Here is a 27,612-nt window from a genome sequence, read left to right on the forward strand (position 1 = left end):
AGTCTCTCGCTCCAGCACCCCTTCTCTCTCCTGCCTCCCTCTGAATGCCCACACCGAGCAATGCTGCAGCTCAGGTTCACTCTCACCCTCTTCTGGCGGGCTTTCCCTTACTCCTGGTTTTCTCTCACCATCCCTTTCCAATTTACTGCTGGACTCTACTAACGGCGTTTCAAATGTACAACTTAAACAGATAGCATCTGTAAACCTGGGTACAAGAAGTTTCAGTAAACCAGATTAGTACCAATATTAGCGCTAGGCCTTGTGATAAATGAGCTCATGAGACAAAATAAAGCCAGATTTGCTCACATTTATCGTTTCTTGGACATGCGACTCCGTATTGGGAAAACTTAGAGATTGTATTCTTTTGTTTTTCATTTCCGGCTAAATTAGCCTCATCGTTGTGCAAGCTGATCAAATTTGCATTTGAAAAATGTATGACAATGTGGAGTTTCGACAGTGAGCTATGGGATTGGTACTCCTGAACTTAAAGTCACCATTATTGGCTGGCTCTGTGACTCTGGGGGCCAGAACAACTGCATTATTAAGAGCTGGATACCATGGGTCCAGGAATAAAGTGGGAATAATCAGGGATCTGATCCTTCACATCCCATTACCAGGGCTACTCCTCATAATTGCCCCCATTTCTGCCTGAGGATTTCAGCTTGTTTGAACAGCAGCAGTCCCTGGGAAAATTGCTAGAGCCTCCAAATGTATCAATTTATTCATAATCCAGATAGGTCTGCTTTACTGCATTTCTTTGGCAATCGGAGATTACAAGCAACTTGCAATGAGCTCTAAAAGGCTATTAAATGGGAAATTAATTATTCATATGATGCAGCTATGAAACTTTTAGTGATAAAAGGAAATCTATTTTTGAAAACATCCCATGCTCCAAATAACATTGCAGAGACAAACTATTGCGGTGGTCAACAAGTTGAAAACCACTGATGAGGCTTTCTGTCCATTTGCCTTCAGGGTTTTGCCACCAACAGAAGCACAGGTCCAGTGAAGTTCACAATCCGTAAAAGGGTTTCAAATCGCTGGGGCTGTAAAAGTGAACCCCCAGCACCAAGCCGTGGGAGCCTGATTACCCAAGGTCGATAAGCATCTCAACACCTCAGAGGATATGAGGGACCACTCCCTTGAACACCACAGGTAAAGAGCAAACCCACACTCACATAAGGGCAGAACATGCAACACTTCATAGACCACAATTGCCACTTTTAACCATATACATAAACTCAGAGATGGCAAGTCCTGGTTGCAGAGTATGTTGAGTTTTAGGTTTATACTATACACAAAATCAAGTCAGAAACTTAGCTCAGGGCAAAATCTATTTCCATGGATAGTATTATAGTTGACATCCTATCTTCCACACCAAGGACTAGCTTGGTGAATTGATGCTGGACAAATCCACAAGAATATCTGAAACACAGGTGATCTCCGCTGGACATGGGTGCTGAGAAGTATTCTTGGTTCCAACGGTTCAGATTAAAGCATGCAATCATCTGAAATATAGTCCAAGCGCTTTGATAACCACCCACCTTTGCACAAAAGTAATGGTCCAGGATAGGTAGCAGTGACTAGGTTTAAATTGTGGTTAGGAAGATGTCCCACAACGATCTGCAATACACCCACAGGCAAATAAATTAAATTTAAAAAATGGAAATTTCAGGTTTTCGTAAAGATTCATCTATTCAATGGGCTACATAGACCACCCCCAGTCCACGTGTCAGTGATTTATGCAGGCGATTTTCCTTATTTGGTAAATTAATCCCCAAAGGCTGTTGGGTGACTTATTTGTAGTTCAATCCCCAGACACGATATGCAGCAATCTATTTCTCCTTTGGGAACCTTTTCTGACTTCCCAGCACCACTCACTGCGTCAAAAATAGGAAATCTATGCTGCTCTTGCATGATGAGGACCCCCCCCCCCCCCCCCCCCTGTTCAGACAAGCTTGCAGGCTTTAGCAATGTTAAAAAAGTGATTAATTACTGGATACCAGGATTATTGCTGGACAACAGCAGCCAATGAGGTTTGAAGACTTTCATTCTGTAGCTTCCCACTAAGATCCTGAACGCTGAAATCATTGTATTGAAACAGCCAACCCCCTACACATACTGCCAGGGAAGGAAACAGATGTTTCCTTTTGGAAATTTGCTCTCCTATGAGATTTAGCACTGCAGAACAGTCTACACAACATCTGAATTGAAGGTTTGCCGGTGACTCACAATCTATAATCAAACAGCAATAAGCAGGCCAAGAGAAGTTAAAGCCAAACACACACCATACAGTCACTTTTACAAATTGAGTTTATAGCTGGCCTTCATTTTCTAGACGTATGGTAACCAATTCGCCTTTATGACTTCCATACAGAAAGTAATTTTTTCATTCTACTCCCCACCCCCCTTTAACATTGGGGAACCTTATAGGACAGGCTTTGATGCTATACCCAGCAATTGTGCATGCAACGCATGTGCACAGCATTTATGAATGCACAGGATTTCATGCGTTGACACATTAAAGCCAAACCACTGGCTTTGTCGACGCTTGTTTCTGATGTTGTTACATGTAACATTTAATCTATCCTTTACAATGCAGACATTAGCAGTAAAACATTCAGGTAATCCTTCAAGAATCAATACCATGACAATCATTACTGCTTCACTTTTTGATGACCACTATTAGCTCATCTATGTAAACTTAATGAAGAAAGAAAGCTTTCCTCAACACTATGTCATAACCTTTAGCTCTCCTCACTTCTTACCAACCGACCCAAATCACCACCCTCACCCCAACCTCAACCCTCGGACAAAGTTCTAGTTAAGAATGTAATGGAAATAAGGAGGAGTCCTGAAGTATATTCGACCAGGCAATGACAAAGCAACATAAATTAAATGAGGTAATGGTAGAGCAGTGTTGGAAGATATCAACACTGTAAAAGAAAAATCTTGAGAACGAGAAGTCACTATGTGAAAATGAAAGCTTAATAAACATAGGCTCAATATCACACTTACTCTGACAGCACAGAAGCCATGACCATAAATGGGGAGGCATGTAATCGGATAGTGAGATGGCCTGACAGACTGGTTCCGCTCAAAGGCTGCTACGGGTGAAGAACAGTCACTCTCACGTCAGGCAAGTAAAAGAAGCCACAGACTCCTTGTCATTAACCTTTAAGGGGTAGTGTCCTGCTGGGAAGCCACCCACTTTCCTCACAGGTTAGCTTAACAATTGAAGCAATAAGGAACACACAAAGAGTCTACTCTGGCACAACAATGTAATGTGGAGCACGAGCACGCCAACAGGCAATTATTTTGTTGCTGCAGTTGCTGAAAATATAGCCAAAGCAGAAACAGCTCTGGTAGTAGAATACACAGACTCCCATATAAAAATGTATTTGTTTTCTGACAATTTTAAATACCTAAGCAATTAAATCATTCTGGAGCGGAAATAACGTCAAAATCTGAGCAGTTAATATAGTCAACAGATGGCCTCTTCGCTCTGATATTCACACTTCAAATTTGTGAAATTGTATTTAGGAGGAATCGCATCCTGGCCTTTCCACCCCCTTCAGAAGGCATTCATCCAATTCTTGATGCCAAAAGAATAAGTGCGAGGGAGTGGGAAGTTGTGTCCTTTCCCTAGAGATAGACTACACAAATGATGTGCAGCAAGCACTGCAAAGGAGATCTTTGGCACAGTACCTGCAATTGCCATGTGTACGTAAACATGTGGATGTAGTTTTCCGGAGCTACTACTGTGGAGAGGTAAAATGGGAAGCAGGCGAAACTCAATTGTGGTTAGTCTACACTCAAATTCTGAACTGTTATTGGCCACAATGTGATATTGCAACTATCCAAAATCCTCAAGGGGGCTGACATATACCATACTATTATTGTTGGTGTGATGGCACACTGCACATTCAATAGTGATAGAGGTACAGGGAATGAATTGCATGCCAAATTTCTAATATGGTGACTAGCTTCGAACAGAGAATCAAGCCAGAAACACAGTTGGCGAGGATCCTGCAGACTAGTAGGCGGGGAGTCTGGATTATAAATTCGGTGAGGTTTTGTTTTCAGCAACTCTACAAAAGCAGTAGAAATATTTGCATATTCTCTTCGTAAACGCACCACAAAGAAAGTGGAACCACTATAGGAAGCCTCTACCACTTTTTATTTGGGATTTAGATTCCGCATGGACTGGTTCAGGGAAACCATCTGAACTATGGAAATCTGGGACCCTTAACCCCCATCACTCCTTAAGGAGAGTTTGCTTCCAGGCGAATGTTTTTGAAAAACAAATGGCAGATGTAGTGGGAAATGTTTGATTGTTTTTTTTCTGGTTTTTCTTTTAAACAGAGGCCAGATTTACACTCCTGACAGACACAGGAGATTGCTGAAAATGGGCAAGAGAATACTGTGTCGACCTGCTCAACGACAGCCCAGTTACTACATTCTGCGAGCACTGGAAGCTGGATTTTGATGTTTTTTTAAGGATATTCAGATACAATACGGAATAAACCAGAATGCTAAGGACTATTTTCAGATGTTAAAAGCTTTTTAAGTATTGTCTAATAAATACTTCTTAGACAAAATCCCTGAAGTGTCCATGGAAACTAGTTTTAACAAGCTCCACAATTAATGCACAATATAATGTGGAAAAAGACACTCTGGATGCTCCGCCATTCCATCACAAGACACCAGGAGCAGTATTCTACAGCATAACTGATGTCACTGGCAGCAGCACGTACCAGTTTGCAAGGAATACTTAAACCGCGACTGACGGTCAGATGTACAAAACGCTGGTCACAAAAACTGGTTGCAGATTGCGACCAGTGTTTTTGAGACCAGTGTGGAATTTTGCAAACAGACCAATTTATTAAAATATTCTTTAAAAGAAATCTGAAGTGTAATGGGTCCCAAACCAGCCTCTTATCAATATTCATAAGGTAAGATGCATATTTCGTCTCACTACCACTGGCTGCCATCACAGGGATGGTGGCCTGCTGGAGACAGCAGACCAGCATGTCTGTGGTCACTGTTTATTTATTTAAATGCAGGCTGTTTTCCTTGAAGCAATCGCGGCTGCATAAAAAAAAAACGTTGTAAACTTCCTAAAAGTTTGTTTGAGAATAGACCTCTTGACCACTGTCTACTCCCATCAACCACTTCTTTTTTAAAGACATTCACAAAGGGTAAGGTGTTGCACACGGTCCCCTTCCCTTTTGTAATTGGATTGCCACCCAAGGTTAGGAGTCTGTGAAATTTCAATGTTGTGCAACTGGATGTTGTTTACAAAATATTGATACATACCAAACAAATTGCTTTTTGAAAGGGATGGGATGCCCTAAACACGTGTGACATAACACTTGTGACATAACAGCTTAGGTGCTCTTTTGGGTCTCCATGAGAATACCCTGGCAAGGTCCTAAAATGATCAATCTGCAGAGGCCATTCCCCTTCTTGCTTAGACCGAGTGAGGAGCATGTCTGGCCATCATCTGTCTGTCGGTCTTCTGCAGAGTCCACTGTATGACCTGTGCGTGGTTCATTGGGCCTTTTACAAACATGCCATGCTCTTTCTTGCATGCAAATTTCTGAGGTGTAATCTAAGGTCAAGGCTTTAATTTTTAAAGAGGTCTTGTGCTTTCAGTTCCAAAAATCAAGACAACTTGCCCAGTGAGTGTAGGAGGTGTCTGGAGGGTAGTAAAACTTTCAAAAGTTTGTGACTCTGAAATGCTCTATTGATCAAGTTGCACTGGGTCACAATACGAGCATCTGTCCCCTCTGTCAATCAATATTACCTTTTGTGCCAAAATACTTCTAATGAGCACACATTACTCTAAGGACTTGTCAACCAGTTGCATCTCATACATCTTGGTTGCTGGGAATGGCAGATATCTTGTAAAGTTACTCATCCAAGATGTGGTTTCTCCTCAATGTATTGCTCCACCTTACACATGCTCTCAAGTCCCAGCTCTCCTGATCACTTTCATCACCCTTAAGAGCCTTGGAATCCTATCTGCAGAGCTCTGTCAGCTTCTTCCTTTTCAATCTCAAATTTATCAAAGATCCAGCTCTCTTCTCCTCACTACGAACCTCCATTCATAAACCAGCTCTCTATACCACTATGCTTCATCCACCAGCTCTTCCCATTCATCACGGTTTTATGGTTCTGGTCCTCCAATCCATCCATTTGTCATAGGCTCCGTCTCAATCCCCATTCTTGTCAAAGATGCTCCTGTCCTCCTCAATCTTTCATCCCAGCCAATTCAGAATTTTTTTCTTTTTCTACTCATAATGTATCTCTTCATCACAAGCACTCTACATTTCCTCACTGTCTCTCGCCAGTCTCACAGGTCCCATCACATTGCTTCCACTCAGCCTTTTTTGCTTTTCATTACATGGTGCTTCGTTATTTCCTCCTCGTCATTTCATCAAAGTTTTGTCACATACTCTTGCACTACTCATCTCAGTCATTCTGCCTCTTCTTTGCTTCAAATATCACACATGCCCAGCTTCTCCTCATCCTGCGCCTATTCAACAGAAGCGCTCTGCCTCTTCTTCACTCCAACCTCTATTCAACATGCACACTCTGTTCCTACTCATCCCACCCCATCAGAGATGCTGTGTCCCTCACTTTGCCACCCAGTCATCACACTCCGCCCTTCCTCTTTCTTTCCCTCTATCCTGTCAGTTGCTCATAGAAGCACCCAAATGGTGCTCTGAATAAACTTTTACAAGGGAATAACAAAATGTTTACTTACCCGTAGGAGTAGTTTTGCAGCCTAAAGATTATGAGATTCACATGCAGTGCATTTATTCCCCCTTCTAGTGGTTGGGTCCAGAATCATGTCTTGTTTTCTTCTCTTTTTTTCCATGGAGTTTGGCGACCACCGTTTGGTGGTAAGTCCTTATTTACTTGGGATGTCCACGTAGTAGTGTTTCGTGAAGGTGTGTGTGGAAGACCATGTTGCGGCAAATGCAGATGTTGCTAAAGTGTAAGTTTGCCAGAAATGCTAGAGTTTAACCTTTCTTTCGTGTTGAGTGCACCTTGGGTTGTGTAGGTAAGGTTTTCCCTGTTTTTGTGTAACAGGTTTAGATTGTGTCCACTATCCATTGTGCAATAGTCTCTTTCATGACTGGTGTACCCTTGCTGGCCCTGGTGAAGGAGCTGAAGAGTTGGTTCCCCTTTCTTATTGCTTTAGTCTCTTGTAGATAGCCTGTGTTCTCTCTGCATGTCCAGGGTGTGCAGTGCCCTTTCGCCTGTGACTTTGGTTCTTAAAAGAAGGCCGGTAATTTGATGCTCTGTTTGATGTGAAATTGTGATTCTACCTTTGGTGGAAATTGCATGTTTGTTCTTAGTACTACCTTGTCCTTGTGAATCTGAAGGTATGGCCCCAGGATGGAAGTGCTTGTAGCTCGCTCAACCTGCGAAGTGACGTGACCGCTATCAAGGACACCGTTTTTAGAGTTGTAAACCCCAGTTCTGATTTATGCAAGGACTCAAATGGTTCTGTCATCAGTCATGTGAGTATTATGATGAGATTCTACAGTGGTGTTGGTGCCCACCTCGCTGGCCCCCCTCTTTTTTTGACCATTCCAGGAATCTTTTCATCAGAGGTAGTGTGAAGAAGCTGTTCCCGGTCATTCCTATCATGTATGAGACTATGGCAGCTAAGTGGACCTTTAATTACGCGTAGGCCAGGTCACTGTCTAGCAGGAGTGAGAGGTGTGTTAGCACCGTACTGTTCTCCATCCTCGCTTCTAGCTTCTTGTGGTCCCTGCACCAGTGAATGGATCTGACCCACTTCTGTACAGCACTTCTGTGGCCTCGGTATTCTTGACTCCTTAAGGATTTCCACTATCCTGAGGGGAAGGTGAAGGTGTCTAAATTCTAGGTACTCATGAGCCATGCTGCCAGGTTGAGTGTGGTTGGCTCTCAATGGCATACTCTTCTGTCTTGCAGTAGTATGATCTGACCTCTGGACATCTATGGGAGGTCCAAGTACCATGTATGCATGTGCTATCCTCCAGTCCAGGGTCACTCCCAGGAATACGCTCAGCTGCTCCAGGTGCAAGGATGATTTTTTTTAGTAGTTTATGGTTTAGCGGAAACACTGTAGCGTGGCAATGGCTGCATGTCTTGGTGGCAATTTTGCCTTGAGTTTGCCTTCACCAGCCAGTTGTCCAGGTTAGGGTAGATGTGTATTACCTGTCTTCTCAGGTGTACCACTTCTGCTGCTAGGCATTTTGTGAACCCCGCTGATTTTATGCTGAAGGGTAGCACTCTGAGCTGGTTGTGCACCTAGTCTAAGAAGAATCTGAGGTGCCTTCTGTGCCTTTGGTTCATTGGTATGTCTAGGTAGGTGTCCTTTAGGTCTATGGTGGGCATGTAATCTCCCTCCCTTAGGAGTGGGATTACCTCTTGTAGAGATGTCATCTTGAAGTGTTGTGCTCGCATGAACTTGTTTAGGTATCTGAAGTCTAGTATTCTTATGTTATGTTATGTATATTTAATATAACACACAACTCACCTGGGGGCATCTCGGCGCTGTTGCGGAAGCAGGGATCAGGAGAAAGATGAAGATCAGAACAGGTGGGATTTGAGGAGTTCCCTAAATCTGCAGTAGTTTGGTATTGGAGGGAAGGGGGTTGGACTGTTTCGACAGCTTGCTTTTTGATAAGATCTTTAACTTCCTGCCGCAATTGTATGAGTTCTTCTTCCCTTAATGGTCTTTGCTTTGGCGGAAAGGGTGGCAGTGTCTCGGAGTTCTATGCAGTAACCGTGTCATCTGTTTAAAATCCATTGGTCATAGGTGACTGACTTTCAAGCTTGGAGAAAACCTACTATTCTCCTTCACACCGTGTGTTATGTGGTGGAGTTGCAAGTACGGAAAATCACTTGCTTCCCCCCCCCATTCCCCATCTGCAGGCTGACCTCTACCTCTTGGTTTCCTGCAAAAGGGCTGTCTCGCTGGATGCTGCCACTGTTGTTCGGTGGACTGGTAGGTGGTTTGTTGGCTGAAGTCTTGCTGTTGTGCCGCTGGTGAGAAACCTCCCATGCCTGTTGGCCTCCTGTTGGGCATTTCCCCTCTCCTGAAGGATCACTTGAACTGCAAAGCACCCATGACTTTGTCCTTGATCTTCTGTAACACCTCGTCTACAGCAGTTCCGAAGAGGGCTTCCCCTGTGAATGTCATGTTGATCACTGATGCCTGCACCTCTGGCTTGAATCTAAAAACTCTCATCCATGTGTGCCTCCTGAGGGCTGTACCTGCGCACACCAGCTTGCTAGCAGTGTCTACTGCATCCAATGCTTACTTGAGGCAGGAGTTGGTAATGTTCTTGCCCTTCTGGATCACTGTCTTGGCCTTCTTTGTAAACTTCTCCAGAAGGTGTTATATGAGGCCTTCCATCTCCCTTCATGTTTGGTGGCAGTGGCAGTTAAGAAGTGTGTTCTAATTCACAATTCTCCATTGCATAGCTTCTTCCCTTTCCATCATCTTTCCCATCCGATCTATTCTTTTGTTCTCTTTTTCTGGTGGTGGCCAGTTGATGTGGGTGTCTTGTTTCTCTTTCTGGCTGTCGCCACTATAATGGAGTCTCTGCCCTTGTATGCTTCCTTCCCTTGGTCCAGGATGCTGGGAAGCATTGGCAGATAGAGGTTTGCTTTCTGGGATAGCATCAGTGTTTCAAGGAGAACGCACGATTCCTCCCTCTCTTCCTCGAGCTGATCCGTGTATGCGTCTGCTTCCCTCTTGTTGATTCCATTACACATGGAAAGGTCGTCCAGAGACAAGGGCCTCGAGGGATAGTTGGCGGCAGGGTCTTCAGGGGGGAGTTAGCCTGCAGATCCTGTCATGCATCATCAACCTGACCCTGTCCTTCAAGCATGGCGAATTTGTCCACTTTGTAGTCGAGTTCTTCCCACTCTTCTTCGTGTGGTTCTGGTATTGAGGGAACCTCAGTGTCTGGTCGGTCATCACCAATCTTCCTCAATTCCAAGGGTTTCGGAGGGATGCAGAATCCTTTGGCTGCAGGAGGGTTGCCATGTCAACTTCTTGCTTGGGTCAACCTTCAGTCGTTGAGTGTTTCAACATTGATGCGGAGGGGACTTTCGAGGATTTAGAGCCTGTGCCTTTCTGCTACTCGGCCTTCTCAGTGTCTCTTGTTGCTCTCCTCGCAGCCTCTATGCTTTCAAAGTCAATGATGCCCTCTTTGGTCTCCGACTCTCTGCACGTTCGGCTTCCTCGACAGTCCCCTCTTCTTCTTCACTTAGAAACCTAGGTCCTTTAGGAACTCCTGGTTTTTGGGGCATCGGCAATGGAGTGGTGTGCCAGCCATTGTTTGACTCTTGCTTTTAAGGTTTTTGGGACACATTCTGTGCAGGCCTCACAGTCCTCAGCACTGTGGTCTTTAGGGAGACAAATTACACTCCACATGGGTGCCCCTCTGTGCAAACTTATAATGGCAGTTGGGACAAAATTTAAACTGAGTGTTCTCCATGCCTCTGCATTCTCAGACCATGAGGTGCTCTCCAGTGGGATCTCCCGCAGGGGTTGGGAAGACTCCCATCCTCTGGCCTTTGAGTACTGTTCTTCCCATGACTTTCGGTGTTTCTCGGTGGAAAAAACATCTGCTTTTCGATGACTGAAGAAAATATCTGTAGTTCCTCCATCATGCTTCCGAAGCCAACATCAGAAATAAGAATCTGAAGAGGGAGACCACACACAGGAACTTCTGGAGCACATGTCCAATGTCACAAGGGAGAGAGATAAGACACGATTCCAGACACAACCACTAGATGGAGGAATATATGCACAGCATGTAAATCCAAAAAATGATTCATGCTGCAAAACACTCATTTACTGCTGAAGCAGAGTAAGTCAAACCTGTCAAAGCCGCATGTTTCATATATATATATATTTAAAAAGTTGAATTGTCTTAACTTACGTCAATTCGCCATTAGATGCAGAATTCGCCCACACACTTCACTATTTGCAAGCAAATAAAAGAGCTGGGATAAACAGTTGTTTAATGGTGTTGTCCTCATTTATTCACTGTATTCATATAATATTGAGATTGGCTCATACTTGACATTTTTCAAATCAATTGGGGTTAGAGACATCCTTCAGCATTACGTACATAATGTTGTGCACCATAATAAAACGCCACCCTCCCTCTAAGCCAGAGTCCCTATTGCACCCACCTCTGTAAATTGAACTCTGCGTTGGTTCACAATAGCCGGACGGGTAGGCCCTTGCACCACAGAGACCAGCTTGCGCCCATTGCCACTGATGACCACATCTGGTTTCTGCACAGGTTCAGACTGACCCCGTGTCAACACGTATTGCACCTTAAAACTGAGAGATCCACCATAGGAGTCCACCTGCAAAACAAATGCACAAATTAGAGTATGCTTCTCAAAAACAGAACAGCGATTGTGGATAGAGGTTCTCCAAGAGAAATAAAGTAACTTCAATTTGACACTAGCCAAATTTGGAAAGAACGTAGAGGCTCAGCTACAGAAGAGTCTACTAATCAGCTCTACATTAGGCTCTTGCGAAGGCAAAGTAGTCTGTCAAGGAGAGTGACTGATTTCCCAAGGGGCTGCTACAATGAAACCAGCTAGAAAGCAGCATTTTGGCACTGATTCAGTCACTAGATACGCCGGTTAGTTGCAATAAAAATTATTGCATATGTTTCCAGGGCTGTTTTAATGTGCTCATCTGCCATTCCTAATCCAAGAGACCACCTCTGGGACTCTCCAAGACCAGAGAGGACTTGGGAAGGGGATCATTTAAAATGTACGAAACACTTAGTGGCAGCACCCCAGATCTTGCTACTCTGATGAAACTAATTTCCCTTGTCCATGCGCATACTCCTCACCTTGCTGCCTAAAAACTGTGGTGGCAGCGTCCAGAAGGAATCGTGACTTAGAAACCTGCGGGAAAGGTCCACCAACTGAAATTCCTCCAGGGTTGGGTCGATCAGTAGCTGGTTGGAGGACAGGAGTGGGGCACCCACATGCGACGGCACAGATACATTTGTACCTAACAAAGACACACAAGACCAGGAAAAAGGGGAGAGGAACATGTGACTAAGCATCACATTTTATGAACATATTTCAACCATCATCCATTTCATCAAGTTATTAAACACCACACCAGGCTTGGCAATAAAATTATATTATGATAAGATGTTTGTTGTTACAAGCACAAGACGTCTCTTAATCTGAAAGAAAGCCCTCCATTTTCAGGGGTCTCCCTTTCAACTAGAAACCCATCATAATGGTGTCCCCTCTGAAGCTACCACCATCTATTATAAAAAAAACACTGGGAATACAAATCCACCACCCCAGTCATGAAAAATCATGAAATAAGAATGCAAAACAAACCCAAACTATAATGCTTGGAGACTGAATGAAGCAATTTCAAACAATCTAACTTTAAAAACAGACACACTGAATTGAGCAGTAAGAAACAAGCGTATGATATAAACTTCAGATTTTTTTTTTTTTTTAAATCAAGGCAGTGCGCACGTTCAGCTAGAAGAAAAACCATGTAACCATGACTCTATAAAAGAACAAACTACATGACTGACTGCCCCCATCACATATGGCAAAACCCATAAACTACATAACCCTTGCAAAAACTTGGGACTTGAAACTTGAGTTGCATATCTCTATATATTTATAAATAAAAACAACCAAACTTATAATGGGTTACTACATGATCCATTAACCCATCGGATGCATTTTTGACTTTCAGAAGCAAGAACCTGAAGCGATGTAAACCAAGAGGGAAGGCCTGTAGGGTAGGCCTTGTACGCAGTTGGAAGGTTTTGTCTTTCTAAATATACAAATAAAACTGACCTCACCAGGACTTTTAACGAATCAGAACTACAAGGAATTGATGGGGTTGCCACTAAAGTTACCCAATGACTCCAGGTCACCAGGCACGTCATGCTCCTGTCTTGGGAATCCAATCGACATCCTAATTCTTTGTCCTGGTAAATACAACTCATCTAAATGAAACACACCTGAAAGCAATGATTTGTAAAAGAAAAGGCCAGGACTGGAGCATTTCATCCTTGGTTACATGGACTCATTGGATAATCTTAGTTGCCTCCCTCCAGTATTTCAGAACCATGATACCCAAAGACTTCTTTCTAAACAGAAGTTAGTAGCAGTGAAGGGAAATTCGGCAAAATCTGCATCTTTAAAGAATTACAGGAATGAAAGAAGATATATTGTACATTTCAAACCAACAGAAGAGATATGATAGGAGCTACAAAGATTGCCAAAACAGATGAAGTCCTTTAGCAACAAGGCATTCAGTTCGGAGTATCATAACTGCAGTAGATAAAAGCAATAGTAATAACAATAACAGCAATACCAAGACAACCCCACTCAGTACCAGAAGTTCAGAATTTTTCTGTTAATTTTCAAAACTTTTTAAGCCTAAAAAAAGAAAAAACTGCTCAAAATAGCAATTAGTCTCATCAGTACCAAACAAATATTTGTGCATTCATTTGTTGGTTGGTGTACGTAAGTGTGCAAAAATGCATCCTAAATTCTATACATCTTTCGGTCTATTGGCCATTACAACCATCACTGATCTTGTTGATTCCAGGTCAACACTATTGAAAGCCCCAACTGGCTGCTCTAATATGTCTCCCATCTTTACGGTCTGACACTCTGGATCAGCCTCCACATACAATCTAAATTCAATGCATATCTCATATTATGTATCGTTACATGTAACTAAACCATGCTGCAATGCATAATAAGCAAGTGGTCTTGACTGTATCTACTGAAAATAAATGTACTGCTTCTCCAGAACCACTGCTCCACTAAAACTTCAGCTATACCACAGGCAGCATTGGGCACAATGTGACCAGCTCATTTCTTGCATCCATGGTGAATGGCCTCCCCTGAACCTTCCACAGTAAACAACACTTACCCTTGAAGTCGTCTGGGACATCAAACCGAAGTCGGATCTGGTTCCTGTAGCGACCAGTGTTTTGGCAGACTCTGGTGACCCCGAAGCAGAAGCAAGGGATGCACTTGGAGCTGACCGGAACGTGAAACTGCCCATCAGGACAGGGCCCTGGTTACAAGAGAAAAGAAAGTATAAGAACAGAAAGTAAACAAAATGTTGTTATCATAGAACTTTCCTCATGTGGCTCATTATACACTGGTGCAACATGAAGTAGTCCTCTTCCCCAGACGTCCCAAGTGCAGTCTTTAAGCACCAGAAAGGAAATACTGGAATGGTTTGAGGGACTCCCTCGTGTTTGTCCCATATATTTCCTGTAATCTGCGCTTTGTTGTTCAGCAAAGCGCTGTTTGACAATTCTGTCCAGTAATATGACTAACACTGAGCCAGGCCTTACTTTATGGCAACAATATTTTGCATTTCGGATCTTGTAGGTTAGGTATGGGTTACAAATCTCGCAGGCAACCCACTGCTAGTTTATGAGCCTTGGCTGCCAAAGGCTTTCACATAAGGCATGAGCCACCCAACAAGTAAATCTAAGCACCCAAAAATGTTTTCTCAGTCAACATTTTTCCCCCTCCACATCTTTAAAAAAGAATTGTTAATATTATGGCAAGAACAAATATTCAAGAACAAGATATCCTATATAGAGTGAAATGGCAAAGAAACTTTGAATTTGATGAATATCAACTAACAAACACGTGCGTATTTTTCTCAAGGTTTTATAGGTATGAGCATTCGGTTTACCCGTGAACCAGTTAGATAAAGAAAAAAACATTTAGTTGAATGCATAAGTGCAAGTAAATATTAAGGATGGTGCTATGATCCCAGGAAGTGGCACTTTAACTTTCTGCATCTATCAAAACAAAAGGTCAAAGTTGTTTCACAATCACAGACTAATTGCATAGTCTTCATGACTCTTTACTGAGGCCGCCAACCCCAAATATTTGCAAGTAAACAAACTGAAAATGTATCCAAAGTATGTGGTAATTTCTTTGAGGAAAATATACACAACCAAAACTACAAAGTGTTCATATTTCTTAGGGGACAAAGGGGCCAACACAAGAGGTGTGTGTGAAAGTAGTCAGAGTATGACTTTTCATCTATGGCACTCCATATATAGAGTAAGAGGTGTACTCTATCACATAATAGGACTGTTCACATTATTATGCCAAACGTCTTTCCTATTGTTAATGCAAACAAGCAGAGGTATTAGATGGAAGTGGAAGGTTTGACACTTGGGCGGCAGACTAAAACCATGCTGTAGCTCTGGACAAGAAAGGATATGTAAACCAAAAAGTGTGAAAACAATTTTATCATCACACAATACCATATTTCCTTAATTTTTCTCAATAATCTAATCCTTATCTGGTTAAATGTATTATGCCTGGCAGTTTTGAACACATTAATATCAGCAGGAACCACTTGAGTGTTTCCTGGTGAAACTGACTCATTCAGACATGGTGGTCACTCTTACAGGCCTATTAAGGTAGACTATTTACTGAGGTGTAAGAGGAGCCTTGAATCAGTAACAACTGCAGAGATCTCACTACTGTGCTGATCTTGTTTACGGGAGGAGGAAAATAGCATTTATGACAGGGCAAGCAGAACAAGTAATTGAGGGAAATGAATGAACACTTGCTCATGAGACCTCCACCTTGGCAGGGACAATTCTAGGGCAACCACTGGATGTAAAGACAGTAATCTGAGTAAGCTTGTCCAGTTTTGCAAAGTAAGCCTGAAAGAAAATTTGCATTAGAGTCTTCTGGATTTCATTTTTATGCAACCAAAATGCTGGTGATTTGTACTTCCGTGTACTGACTGCTAAACACCTCTCCAAGTGTGTGCTCCACATCCAAAAGACAACACGATGGCAAACAACACTTGGCATATCTTCTGTTTAGGTAAGTTCACAGTAAAACAGCACAAGTGGAACAAATGTCCTATGTCCCAAAGGTGGGATTTTAAAAACATGGAAGTGAAGTTGACCAGCAGCTCTGTGTCACAGAAGGCCGTCCTGCAGTGTTAATAGTTCACATTAGACTGCTCTGACATGCTTATGCCTGGCTCGAATGTTTAATAAGTCAACTGTAGTATGTGCACTGAGGCCTGTGAAGTCCCAGTTGCATAATGTTAAGAAGCTGACACAGGCAAGATCTACCAATTTACATGTCTCTGTACTAACAGAGAACAAAGTGCTACTTACTGCATTGCAAGTGCAGCATATCAACTGTTAAAGCCTGGCTCATATTTAAAACCCCAATTTTTGTAATCTAGCCTACAGCACTTAATAACTAAATATTGAACTGTAGTTCATTGGTAAACTTAGATGTTTAGCACAAATGTCACAAATTAATATCTAGAAAAGTTAATTGCAGGATCATGAACTGAAAATACCAAACCAGTTCTAATTGGAAAAGATGTAACCTGAGCTAGGAGTTTCCGAAAGATGTGAAGTCCTTCAGTTAATATTGATCTGCTGAGAAGAAAATGGTCCTTCTGACTAAAAGGATTCTGCTGCAAGCTCACTACCAGCAAGACAAGGGAATGTCATTTCATGTACTAACACCGTCAGGAAACACTACCGCTATACTATATCAGGTTGTTGTGAAGATGACGTTTGGGGTACATTTCAACACGCAAGCAGGCAATCCAGCAGCACCTCCTGCCATTTTAATCTCCATGTTAAAGACATGTTACTTTGTGAAATGGTATCTGAAGGCAGGCCAACCCACAGACACACTGGCACATCATTCCCAAGGGAGACAACAAGGAGATTACCAGTTTTATAGGGGTTTCCTCTGATGGGTAAAGGGTGGTCCCTAATCAGCTGAGCTGCCGGAGCCTCCCTTCCATAATCTTGAAGGAAAATGCTACTTACCAGTATGCATCTATTCTTGGCATGTAGAGCTGCAGATCCACACACTTAGCATAGATTGCCATCTGGTGTTGGGCACGGATGTTTGCACTTGTTTTTGTCTTGGAAAAGTATTTGAAAGTCACGAGATAGGGGACTCCTCCTTTGGATGATAGTGCGCATGGGCATCGGCTCCATCTTCAGATTGTTTTTCACCAGCAGGGAAATGGAGTTTTGTGAGAAACAGAAAAGATGCCCATGTATGCTGTATCTAAATAAGATAATACTGGAACAGATAAAGGTAGCCGGGGAGGTAGATGGCCGTGTGTGGATCTTCAGCTCTACATGCCAAGAACAGATGCATACTGGTGAGTAGCATTTCCCATGGAAGAGGCATATGAGCTGCAGATCACACACTAAGCATAGATTGTATAGCAGTACGCCTCCTTAGCGGCGACCACCAGTATCGGTTGCAGTAGTTTGAAATAATGTTTTGAGTACAGCCTGGCCCACACTAGCTTGCTGTTTTGTTTGCACATCTACACAATACTGCTTTGTGAATGTGTGCGGTGTAGACCAAGTAGCTGCTTTGCAGATGTCATGTAAGGGAATGTTCCCTAAAAATGCCATTGAAGCCTCTATCTTTCGGGTAGAGGGGCTTTAGGGGGAACTGACAATGTTCGTTTTGCTTTGTGATAGCAAATCTGTATGCATTTGACAATCCGCCTTGCTATCCCAGATTTTGATATGGGGTTGCCTTTATGTGGTGGTGAGAAGGATACGAAAAGCTGTTTTGTCTAGCGAAAAGGTTTTGTTCTCTCAATGTAATAAAGCAGTGCTCTTTTGACATCCAGAGTGTGAAGAGCTCTTTCTGCGACTGTTTGTGGTTGCGAGAAGAACACTGGCAACTCTACAGACTGATTAAGGTGGAATGGAGAAATAACTTTAGGAAGGAATTTAGGATTAGTTCGTAGAACAACCTTATTATGATGTATCTGTAAGAAAGGTTCCTGAATGGTCAGTGCTTGGAGCTCACTAACTCTTCTAAGAGAAGTGATGGGCACTAAAAAAAGGAACCTTCCATGTTACAAACTGTAGCTCACATTTATGTAAAGGTTCAAATGGAGGACCCATTAGTCTTGTGAGAACTAAGTTTAAATTCCACACAGGTGAGGGTGCTACTCTGGGAGGAATTATTCTTTGAGGCCTTCCATAAATGCTTTGAAGGCAGGTACTCTGAAAAGTGATAAGTGTTGCCTATTTTGTAAATAGGCCGCTATGGCAGCGAGGTGCAATCTAATAGATGTATAAGCCAAGTTACACCTTTGGAGATGTAGTAGGTAACCTATGATGTGTTGGATAGACACATCTAGGGGATTGATGGTGTTATGACAATATATAACAAATCTTTTCCACTTGGCTGCATAGCAGGCCCTAGTGGTGGGACGTCTAGCCTCCGTTACGTTCATACAGTCAGGGGGGGAAGGTTAAGGTAACGAAATTCTAAGACCTCAGGAGCCAGATCGCAAGGTTGAGCTGAGCTGGGTCTGGGGGTCTGATCTCTCCACGGCTCTGGGTTAAGAGGCGTGGGGAGAGGTGCAGTTTTTGGAGTGGTTGGCCCTATATTTGAAAAAATGGTTGAAGAACTTGCGGATAAAGTTCCCACTCGTGAATCTGTTGCGTTTGACGGCTTAACAGATCGGCTATGTTATTTTCGACTCCCGGGACATGTTGGGCTAGGAGAAAAATGTTCTGCCGTACAGCCCATCTCCATATGCTCTGTGCTAGATGAGAGAGCTGTAGAGAATGTGTCCCGCCTTGTTTCTGTATGTAGTTCATGGCTGTCATTTTGTCCGTGCAGACTAGGACAGCCTTGCCTGATATTTTCTTTTGGAATGCCTTTAGGGCGAGGAATATGGCTAGTAATTCCAGGTGGTTGATGTGGAGTAATTTCCGTTGAGGAGTCCACCTGCCCTGCATGGTGTGATGTAAAAGATGAGCTCCCCAGCCGGAGAGCGATGCGTCCGCTGTCAGGACAATTTGTGGAACTGGCTCTAGGAACGGTCGCCCTTTGGAAAGGTTTTTGGTGTTCCACCACTACAGAGAGCGGTGAGTGCGACCGTCTACCAACACCAGATCTGTTAACTGACCTTGAGCCTGGTTCCATTGGCGTGCTAGGCACTCTTGGAGAGGACACGTCTGGAGTCTTCCGTGAGGCACTATGAATATGCAAGAGGCCATCATCCCTATGAGTTGCATAAACACTCGAGCTGGAAGAGTGTGTAGAGGCTGAAATTTGGTTATGAGGGCTTGCATGCTTGCTATCCTGGCTGGACTGGGATAAGCGAACGCTTTTGAGGTGTCTATTGTGGCCCCTAGGTACTGTTGTATGTGGGACAGTTGTAGATGAGACTTTGCGTGGTTTACTGTGAACCCCAAGTCGTGGAGTAGTTGAATAGTGGCGTGAGTGTGGTGTACACATTGACTGTATGAGCTGGCTTTTATGAGCCAGTCGTCTAGATATGGGAAGACGTGAATGTGCTGTCTTCTTAGATGAGCTGCCACTACCGCCAGGCACTTGGTGAATACCCGGGGTGCTGTGGTGACTTCGAAAGGGAGTACTTTGAATTGGTAATGTTGACCGTCCACTACGAACCAGAGATATTTCCTGTGAGATGTGTGAATGGGAATATTGAAGTAGGCGTCTTTGAGATCTAGAGTGGCGAGGAAGTCGCCTCGTGAAAGAAGAGGAAGGACCTGCTGAAGTGTGACCATGTGAAGATGGTCTGACTGTATGTAGAGGTTTAGGGATCTGAGGTCCAGAATAGGTCTCAGAGAGCCGTCCTTTTTTGGTATGAGAAAATACAGAGTAAACTCCTGTGTTTTGTTGGTGCAGGGAAACTGGTTCTATTGCACTCTTTTGTAGGAGGGAGATGACTTCCTGTTTGAGCAGCGATAAATGTTCTAACGACATTGGGTGCGGTTTGGATGGTATGTTTGGGGGGGGTAAAGGGGAGTTCTAGGCAGCAGCCCGATTGAATGATTTGTCTCGCCCACCTGTCTGTGGTGATGTTGGTCCAAACAGGCAGGAACTGTTGTAATCTTCCCCCCCCCACTGGAGTGGAATGGGCTGGGGTGGAACGGTGGGAAGTCATTGGGTAGGGGTGGAGGCAGAGCGGGTGTTGTAGGTCTTGCCTCTACCTTTGTGATTGTTGCCTCTGTAGCTTCCACTCTGGTAACCTCTGGTGAATGTAGACTGGGTGGGAGTCTTATAAGAGGTGGAGGGGTTGTCAGGGGACTAGCCTCTGGAGGTGCCCTTGTAAGAGGGACTACGAAAGGAACGTCTGGGAGCTTGTGATTGCAAGGCTCCCATTGATTTAGCTGTGTCTGTGTCCTTCATCTTTTCAAGGGATGAATCAACATTAGGGCCAAATAAGTGTTCCAGATCGAATGGTTAGTTTAAGATGGAACTTTGTACTTCAGGTTTGAAACCTGAAATGCGTGGCCAGGCATATCTACGCAGGAGAACACTCGTGTTGACAGCTCTGGAGGCAGTATCTGCCACGTCCAGCGCGCAACGAATAGAGGTGCTGGTGATGAGTTTCCCCTCTTGTATAAGGTGATTGACTTTGTCCTTATATTTGTCCGGGAGGTGTTGCAATAGGGTTTCAAGTTGGTCGTAATGTGCCCTATCGTACCTAGCTAACAGTGCTGGAGTGTTGGCGATACGCCATATGTTAGTTGCCTGTTAAGCGGTTCTTTTACCAGCGGCGTCTAAGAGTTTGGACTCTTTATCGGGGGTGGAGCGTCCCCTGGTGTTTGAGAGGTGGCCCTCTTTCTAGCATTGGAGACTACAAGGGAGTCTAGTGGTATGGGGCCCTTAATGTACGCTGGGTCTGCTGGGGCAGCCTTGTATTTTTTCTCGATCCTGGGGTTAATGACCCTAGCCCTGATAGGATCTTTAAATACCTCAGGTGCATGCTTGGTAACTCCTTTTAGCATGGGCAGAATAGTGGTAGACCTTTATGGGTTATCAAAGGTGTCCATATGGAAATCCTCTACCACAGGGTCAGTATTTAAGTCAACCCCGTGGTATTGGGCACCTCTCTGTAGAAGCAGATGAAAACCCATTGTGTCCTCCGGAGGGGAAGGCCTGGAGGGGTAGATGTCATCCTGTGGAACATTAGGGACATCTGGCATACTATAATCGTCCCAAGGGTCAGGGGAATAAGGTGGATCCCCCTAGTGGCTCATCATCCGAACCCCTTCCTGTGTCATCAGAGGTGTCATCATCATCATCCATTGGTGGAGGAGATGGTGTAGGAGAATGGTGTGGTGGGGGTGAAGGTGGGGGAGGAGGTGGGGGAGGAGGTGGAGGAGGAGGTGGGGGAGGAGGTGGGGGAGGAGGTGGAGAAGGGACCCTGAGGGGATATGTGGCAATGTCCCTTTTGTTAGATGGTGGAGCTGGGACAGGCGTATCCAATGGTCTCTTCATTGTACTTAAAGTCAGCTGACCAGTTTTAGGGTATTTTAGAAGAGTTTTCTGTTTAGAGTCTGGCTTAAATAGCTCTTCTGATAAGAGGTTGGTCCGAAGGGCGTGAATCAGAAGCTTTCGGGATCGGCTTTTTGCTTGGCTCCGAGTGTTTTTTCAGAGTCGTTGGGGCGGTGCCTGTAGATTTTGGTGCAGAGTGCTTGGATGTGGAGGCAGCGATCGGCACGGAGGAGGAGGACGGTTTATTTTTCGGTGCCAGTGACCGCTCGGTACCGATGGTAGACTGACTCGAGCCCGAGTCGCCTGAAGGCTTAGTAGGCTTCTTTGCCGGGCCCGAGGGCGGGGCATGGGAAGCAGTCTCTCGGTGTGCATCTGGGCCTGAAGGTGAAGGTGTGACCGAAGCCTTTTTCGATGGTGCAGGGAAGGGGGAGGGGGTCGACATCATTACTTACGACCCGCTGCCCAGGAGTGATGTCCTCGATGTCGGAGTCATCGGCTTCGGAAGCGCTGACGGGGCCTTCTTCGATTCGCTCCTGTTCAGGTACATCGACGCCATCCTGGAAGATGTCATCGGGAATGGGCGCCGACGAGAGAGCCATTGTTCTCCTGGCTCGACGATCTCAAATGGTCTTCTTCGAGCGGAAAGAGGCACAAGATGCAGTCTCTGGCCTCGTGCTCCGGAGACAAGCAGAGGTTGCACACCTCATGCAGATCGGTGTGGGGAAATTTCGACCCACAGTGAGGACATTGCTTGAATGGCGTCCTTTCCATGAGCCAGATACCAAGGCCCAGGTAGGCCCGAAGGCCTTAGTCAACGACCGGAATCGAGGACTTCGATGTAGAAGAGATGCGTGGCGACTAGGGATCGTGATCGAAAACAATACCGGTGAAGGATTGCGCGTCGAGAGTGGAATCGGTGATGGTTCCAAACTGGAGCGCGAGAAACACATCCGAACCAGATGGCGGAAAAAAACAATCTGAAGATGGAGCCGATGCCCATGCGCACTATCATCCAAAGGAGGAGTCGTCTATCTCGTGACTTCCAAAGACTTTTCCAAGACAAAAACAAGTGCAAACATCTGGGCCCAACACCAGATGGCGATCTATGCTTAGTGTGTGATCTGCAGCTTATATGCCTCGAACATAGTGCTTTATGGGTGGTCTTCTGCCAGAAACAGCAGGAAGAGATGTAAAGAACAGAATGAGAACTTTCTAGTGATAGGTTTAATGGCACCAATCACTGCTGGGTTAATACTATAAAGAAGCACTTGCCCATTAGTTGCAGATTAGTATATGTCTAAGAACAGAGAAGAAAAGAAGACACCTAAGTGTAGGAATTCTTGATCTCCTTGGGAAAGGAATGTGGAGTGATGAAATTCAACTCTTCCTTGAATCCCTGCTTTAAGAGCCATATGCAGGGCCAGGAGAGCTGGCCTATTGCGTTCTACAATAAGAGGGGTCTGAGGGCTTACTTAGGAGAAGTCACTTCTGTTGGTCTACACCCATGAAGGTTGGGGGGGGGGCAAGGGGTGATGGGATGGTCACAGTAATGGAGTGGGCAGAGCATCCCATAGGAAAAGAAGATGGTCTAGTAGGAACTGAGATTTTGGCCTTGGTCGTTAAGACTGGTGCTTGACAAATCTGACTCTCTCTGGAATCCATGCCCTTTGATTTCCAATAGAAGTTTCTCAAAATTCGGGGTCAAGTGGTGCATCATGAGGCAGACACAGAACATTTTGATACAAGTGCTGGAGCCATTGCTTGCTTTCATATTAAAAACAAATAGCCCGCTGCCACAGTGGTTATGCTCTGCCGCTTTCTCACAAGCCCTAGCACTGAATGCTAGCCGTGGGCAGAGCCACCACCTCCTTATATAAAACTCACCTCACGGTGGCTAGACCGCTGGTGCTGCCATCCTATCCAGCGTTCCTCTCCCTGGGGCCATGTTTGGAATCAAAGTTCCCTCCTTAGTGCTTCCTCTTCCCAGAGTGTTTTCATTCATGCCTCTGGGAAGATTTAAAACTTTCCAATCCAAGATGGCCCCTCTTCATCGAGGTTTGAAAGGAACTGCCCAATTTAAGATGGCCTATTAAGCACTTTGTTTTTCCCCCCTATTTAAGGAGCAGAACGATGGTCACTCATTGCGTCACAACGCTTTGAGTACTCCAGTCGCAGTGGTCTCACTCTGGCTTCTCCAGTGATTAGGTAATTTCTTCCTAGACTCTAAGCTATCATTTTTCTGCTCTTTGGTGTTGTCATTTCTACTTCTTCACTCCAGCAATCTCCTTTTCCTGAGGTGGCCACTCTACATCCAGAGCCTAGTCCTTGCCACTAGGAGTATTTTGGACCAACGTTTTTTTCCTCCTATTCTTTGGGGCCTTTCCTGGAAGGCACTTTTCCAACCAGTTGCTACCCAGGGTCAGCAGCAACATGGCTACTAGAAGGGGTCACCCTGATCTCTGTCAGACAAGGACTGAAGACCTGTCTTGTCCGGATCCAGAAATATACAGGAGGTCTGTGGCTCGGCGTAAAATTCCTGAAGGTTTATTTAGAACATCACAACCAAGTCACTGCCGTACTGAGATTCAGACATCAGAAAGTGTTTTCAATGCAAAAATAAAATGCAAATTTGTGATTAATAACTCTCCACCCTTTCATTGGATTGGATTATGGATTATGGCTGTGCTATTAAAATCATTAAAGTGTTTCCTTTTAAATCAACTGCTCTGTGAATTTATTTTATTTCTTAACTTAAATGATTTATTTTGTAATGTTATTTATACCCTCACATGTATTGGGCGAATGAAATTGGTGCACTTCTGCTAAGCTACCTAAGGTTAGCCCAATATGCCTTTAAAAAAAAACAATGTTACTTTCTGGGTATGGGATTGTTTATCTTAATGAATGCGCAACTACAGTTCATTTCAAGGATGAGGCCACCATCGCCCAAAGCGAACAATCCAGATCCTTACAAAGCCAAATGTAATTGTGGCAGTAGCATTAAGAAATAGAAGATGTAGACCTTTAGAGACCCAGCAGATGTATGTATGCACCTCAGACTTACCCCGGTTTGGCTTCAAGATCAGCACACCATCAGGGATTCCAAAGACCATGCCTTTTGTGTTAATGGCCTCACAGGTGTAGGCACCTTGATCTGCCTCCTTTACATCACGAATGACAAGAGTCCCGTGACCATTCTCGCTCGTCATGGACACTCTGGAGATGTGAGAAAGGAAGGGGAGCACACAAGATAAGAGAGAATTGCTTAGAAAAAACTGCACTGGTGAGTCTTCCTTCTTCATGTTTTGAATTCACCCCCACAAGATGCACAACTGACAATTGACAAATGAGTCCCCTTCACTAGTTCTAGTGTATTATACAACAACACTTTCGACTGAAGATTTCTAATTTTCTTAAGCCTCCAAGTCCTAAAATACAAAGAGCTGCTGGATAAAAATTCAGGGCTTGCTAATGAGAACATTCATGGCGTAAGGTAACAGGCAACTATGTCAATATCATAGCTTTATTCAAATGCATATTTAAATAGCAAAGAGCTGAGGAGTGGCCTTCATCAATACTATGATCACTCAACACTGAGTGAACCACGCCATAGGCTCAAGCAGCTACCCACCACACTGCACCCATATCTAATGTATTGTACACCTGGCTTAAAGTCCTAATAGTGCAATGTAAGCCTTACAACCTCCCCAACCCCACACACTGTGCACTGCACCCATATCTAATGTATTGTACACCTGGCTTAAAGTCATAATAGTGCAACGTAAGCCTTACAACCTCCCCAACCCACACACTGTGCATTATTACTCAATGCCTTGCACAGTGCCCTGCGCACCAGACCTCTTTCGTTCTCATTTCCTCCTCAATAAACCATCAGCCAACCTTGAACCAAAAGAGCTTCGCCTTCATAACTCCTACCTCAAAATCCTCTAGCTTAACTCCTCAAAGATCTGCTTTTTACCCAATACCATGGTCCACAAACTCCTACCCTCTTGCTTCACAGACCTCTACCTTCCCCAAGCAAAATGACCTCCTTTCTCTTCAAAATATCAGACTACATGCCCCCAAACCTTTCAATCATGCTCTGTTCCCTCCTTGCCATACTCCTTTCTCCACTCAAACTACAATCTTGCCTTCTTTATCCAAAGACATGCACTGTACCTATTCAACCATTTTCCATTCATTATATTTGTCAACCTATGCACCACTTCAGGGTGCCAGGATAGGACAGTCATACAGACTACAAGGAACAATTTGAAGAAGCAAGGGAAAGCACAAAACGGTGCAAAGAAAATATACAACAGTAGGTAGAAGTGTGAAAAACAGAAAGGTGTCAGCAAGTAGTTGAATCATCCACTGGCCACCTACTCCAACCTTTTGGAACATAGATTCAACCCTTCTCCAAGATCATCTTGGGAATCTTTTTCACTGACTGGTTCATGTCGATGAGTTCCTCTTTCGTGTCAAATGTCTAAACTTGATCAGTTTTAGGAACTGTTCTAATTTAGCAACCTAGTGCCAGTTCAGACACGAAGTTCTACTAATTCCTTGTAATACTATAATACTCTTGATATCTGCATCAATACTTAATGTTTGCATTTCTCAAGTCTAGTTAAATGGCTCGACCAAACCTAGGACTGTCTAAAAGCAAATCCTGTATATTTACTTTGAACAGAGAAAAGCCAAATTGAAACAGGCTTGTCCTCCAACACCACTAAAAGCAATAACATGACCACCACCGAGCCCCTACAATCAGTTAGACTCAGAAGTATTTGTCTGAATCCATTTTTTTTAAACTGTACATTTCATAAGAGTTTGGTAGATTTCTTACAGGTTACAGTGTATAAAATTAGAACATATAGCATGAAAACATCATAATACCACATGTTATCTTCCACAAGATTTAGTGGAGCAAAATGTAACTAACTGTCTTATAATGGAAGAGTTTGATGACCTCTGTGCCTCAGGCAGCAACTATAGCTGCTCCCACCCTTGCTTGGATTGTTTAAATGAATCTCCTGGTAAGATTGTTGATCACCATATTAGACCATTAGTGAACAATTCCCAATTATGAGTATATGTTCCTTCACAGCTGCAGTAATTACGGCACTCCAGAAGAATCAGACACTCGAACCAGATTTAAACCATTTCATACCATATATGTCCTCCAAACTCCAGCCACTGTCCTGGAACAATATACTATGGTGCACCTGCAGCACTGTACCAAAAGATGCAACATTAAATTATACCCACTTAAAGTGGTTTTCAGGCTGAGAATAAGGTCTGAGTGTGGTATTCTCTCGCTGCTGAACAGGAGATTAGAGGTGAATGGCAGAAGCCTAGGGCCTTGATCATCTTAGAGCTTTCAATGGCCTTAAGCACCATCAACCATCCACATATGTTGTAATGCTCATCAAGCCTTGTGTGTCAGAGCAGAGCTAGTTCCAGTCCTTTCTTGTCATTCACAATCAATTGCCATGTCACTGTTGAGGTCATACTTTCAAGCAGAAGTTGAGGCGTGCCCCAGAGGTTGCTAATAAACACTTATGACTTCTGCTTATTTCCAGCTGAAAGATTAGTGAAACGTTTCTCAGTCTAATGGGTGCTCAGTTTTAAATGGTGTTCACTGGTGGACAGAGAATTTTCTCAAGTTAGTCAGACTTATTCTTCAGGTAGTTCACCTTTGTGGGAAGTCCGTTTTTGCCCTACTCTCTTGGCTAATAGCCACCTCCTACCAACATGGAACGGCATCTATGGTATGGCATCTGGGTATACTAGTCTATTCAGACTTTTTTAAAGCCCTTGCCTTAGTTCCTTCACCCATCCCGCATCTTTTCATTAAGCGAAAGCAGACTTTAACAATTTCCTTACCCCATAAGATTTTGTCTCTTACATCATTGACTACAAGAACAAGGCATACCTGAGTCTTTGTAATTTTTTATCAACAAAGGAGTCAACTTTGCTGAATCCTATGACCGTAAGTCAGCTCCCAATAAGAAGAAGCTTATTGCCTTCAAGTCTCCTGACATAATGTTTGGCAACAGTGACAACGTTTTTCTGATTTATGTTTTCAACATATTCCTGAAGTAAGCTTCCACACCCTTCTGCCAATGGATTGTGGACTATAATTTCCTTCTACTGAGTTAGGCTAGGCAATCGTGCATTGCGTGCAGAAGCTGCACTCCTTTGGAGCCCATTCCCTCCTTCAATTCAAATGAATTCAGACACCCAGCATGT

General features: G+C 43.9%; 1 protein-coding gene across 18 annotated transcripts in view; it reads right to left on the reverse strand.

Moving 5' to 3' along the window:
* The window catches only part of HSPG2 (heparan sulfate proteoglycan 2), a 903,404-nt gene that overhangs the window by 563,563 nt on the left and 312,229 nt on the right, over window positions 1–27,612 (reverse strand). For all 18 annotated transcript variants that reach the window (XM_085608925.1, XM_085608919.1, XM_085608917.1 and 15 more), the window contains 4 exons: window positions 24,422–24,573; window positions 13,973–14,119; window positions 11,898–12,061; window positions 11,218–11,397 (listed from right to left, as the gene is read on the reverse strand). In XM_085608925.1, the coding sequence (XP_085465051.1) occupies window positions 11,218–11,397; window positions 11,898–12,061; window positions 13,973–14,119; window positions 24,422–24,573 (643 nt within the window). The remainder of the gene's footprint in view (window positions 1–11,217; window positions 11,398–11,897; window positions 12,062–13,972; window positions 14,120–24,421; window positions 24,574–27,612) is intronic.

Source organism: Triturus cristatus, chromosome 1_2, assembly GCF_964204655.1.
Source record: "Triturus cristatus chromosome 1_2, aTriCri1.1, whole genome shotgun sequence".
In the NCBI taxonomy this organism is placed as follows: Eukaryota; Metazoa; Chordata; class Amphibia; order Caudata; family Salamandridae; genus Triturus; species Triturus cristatus.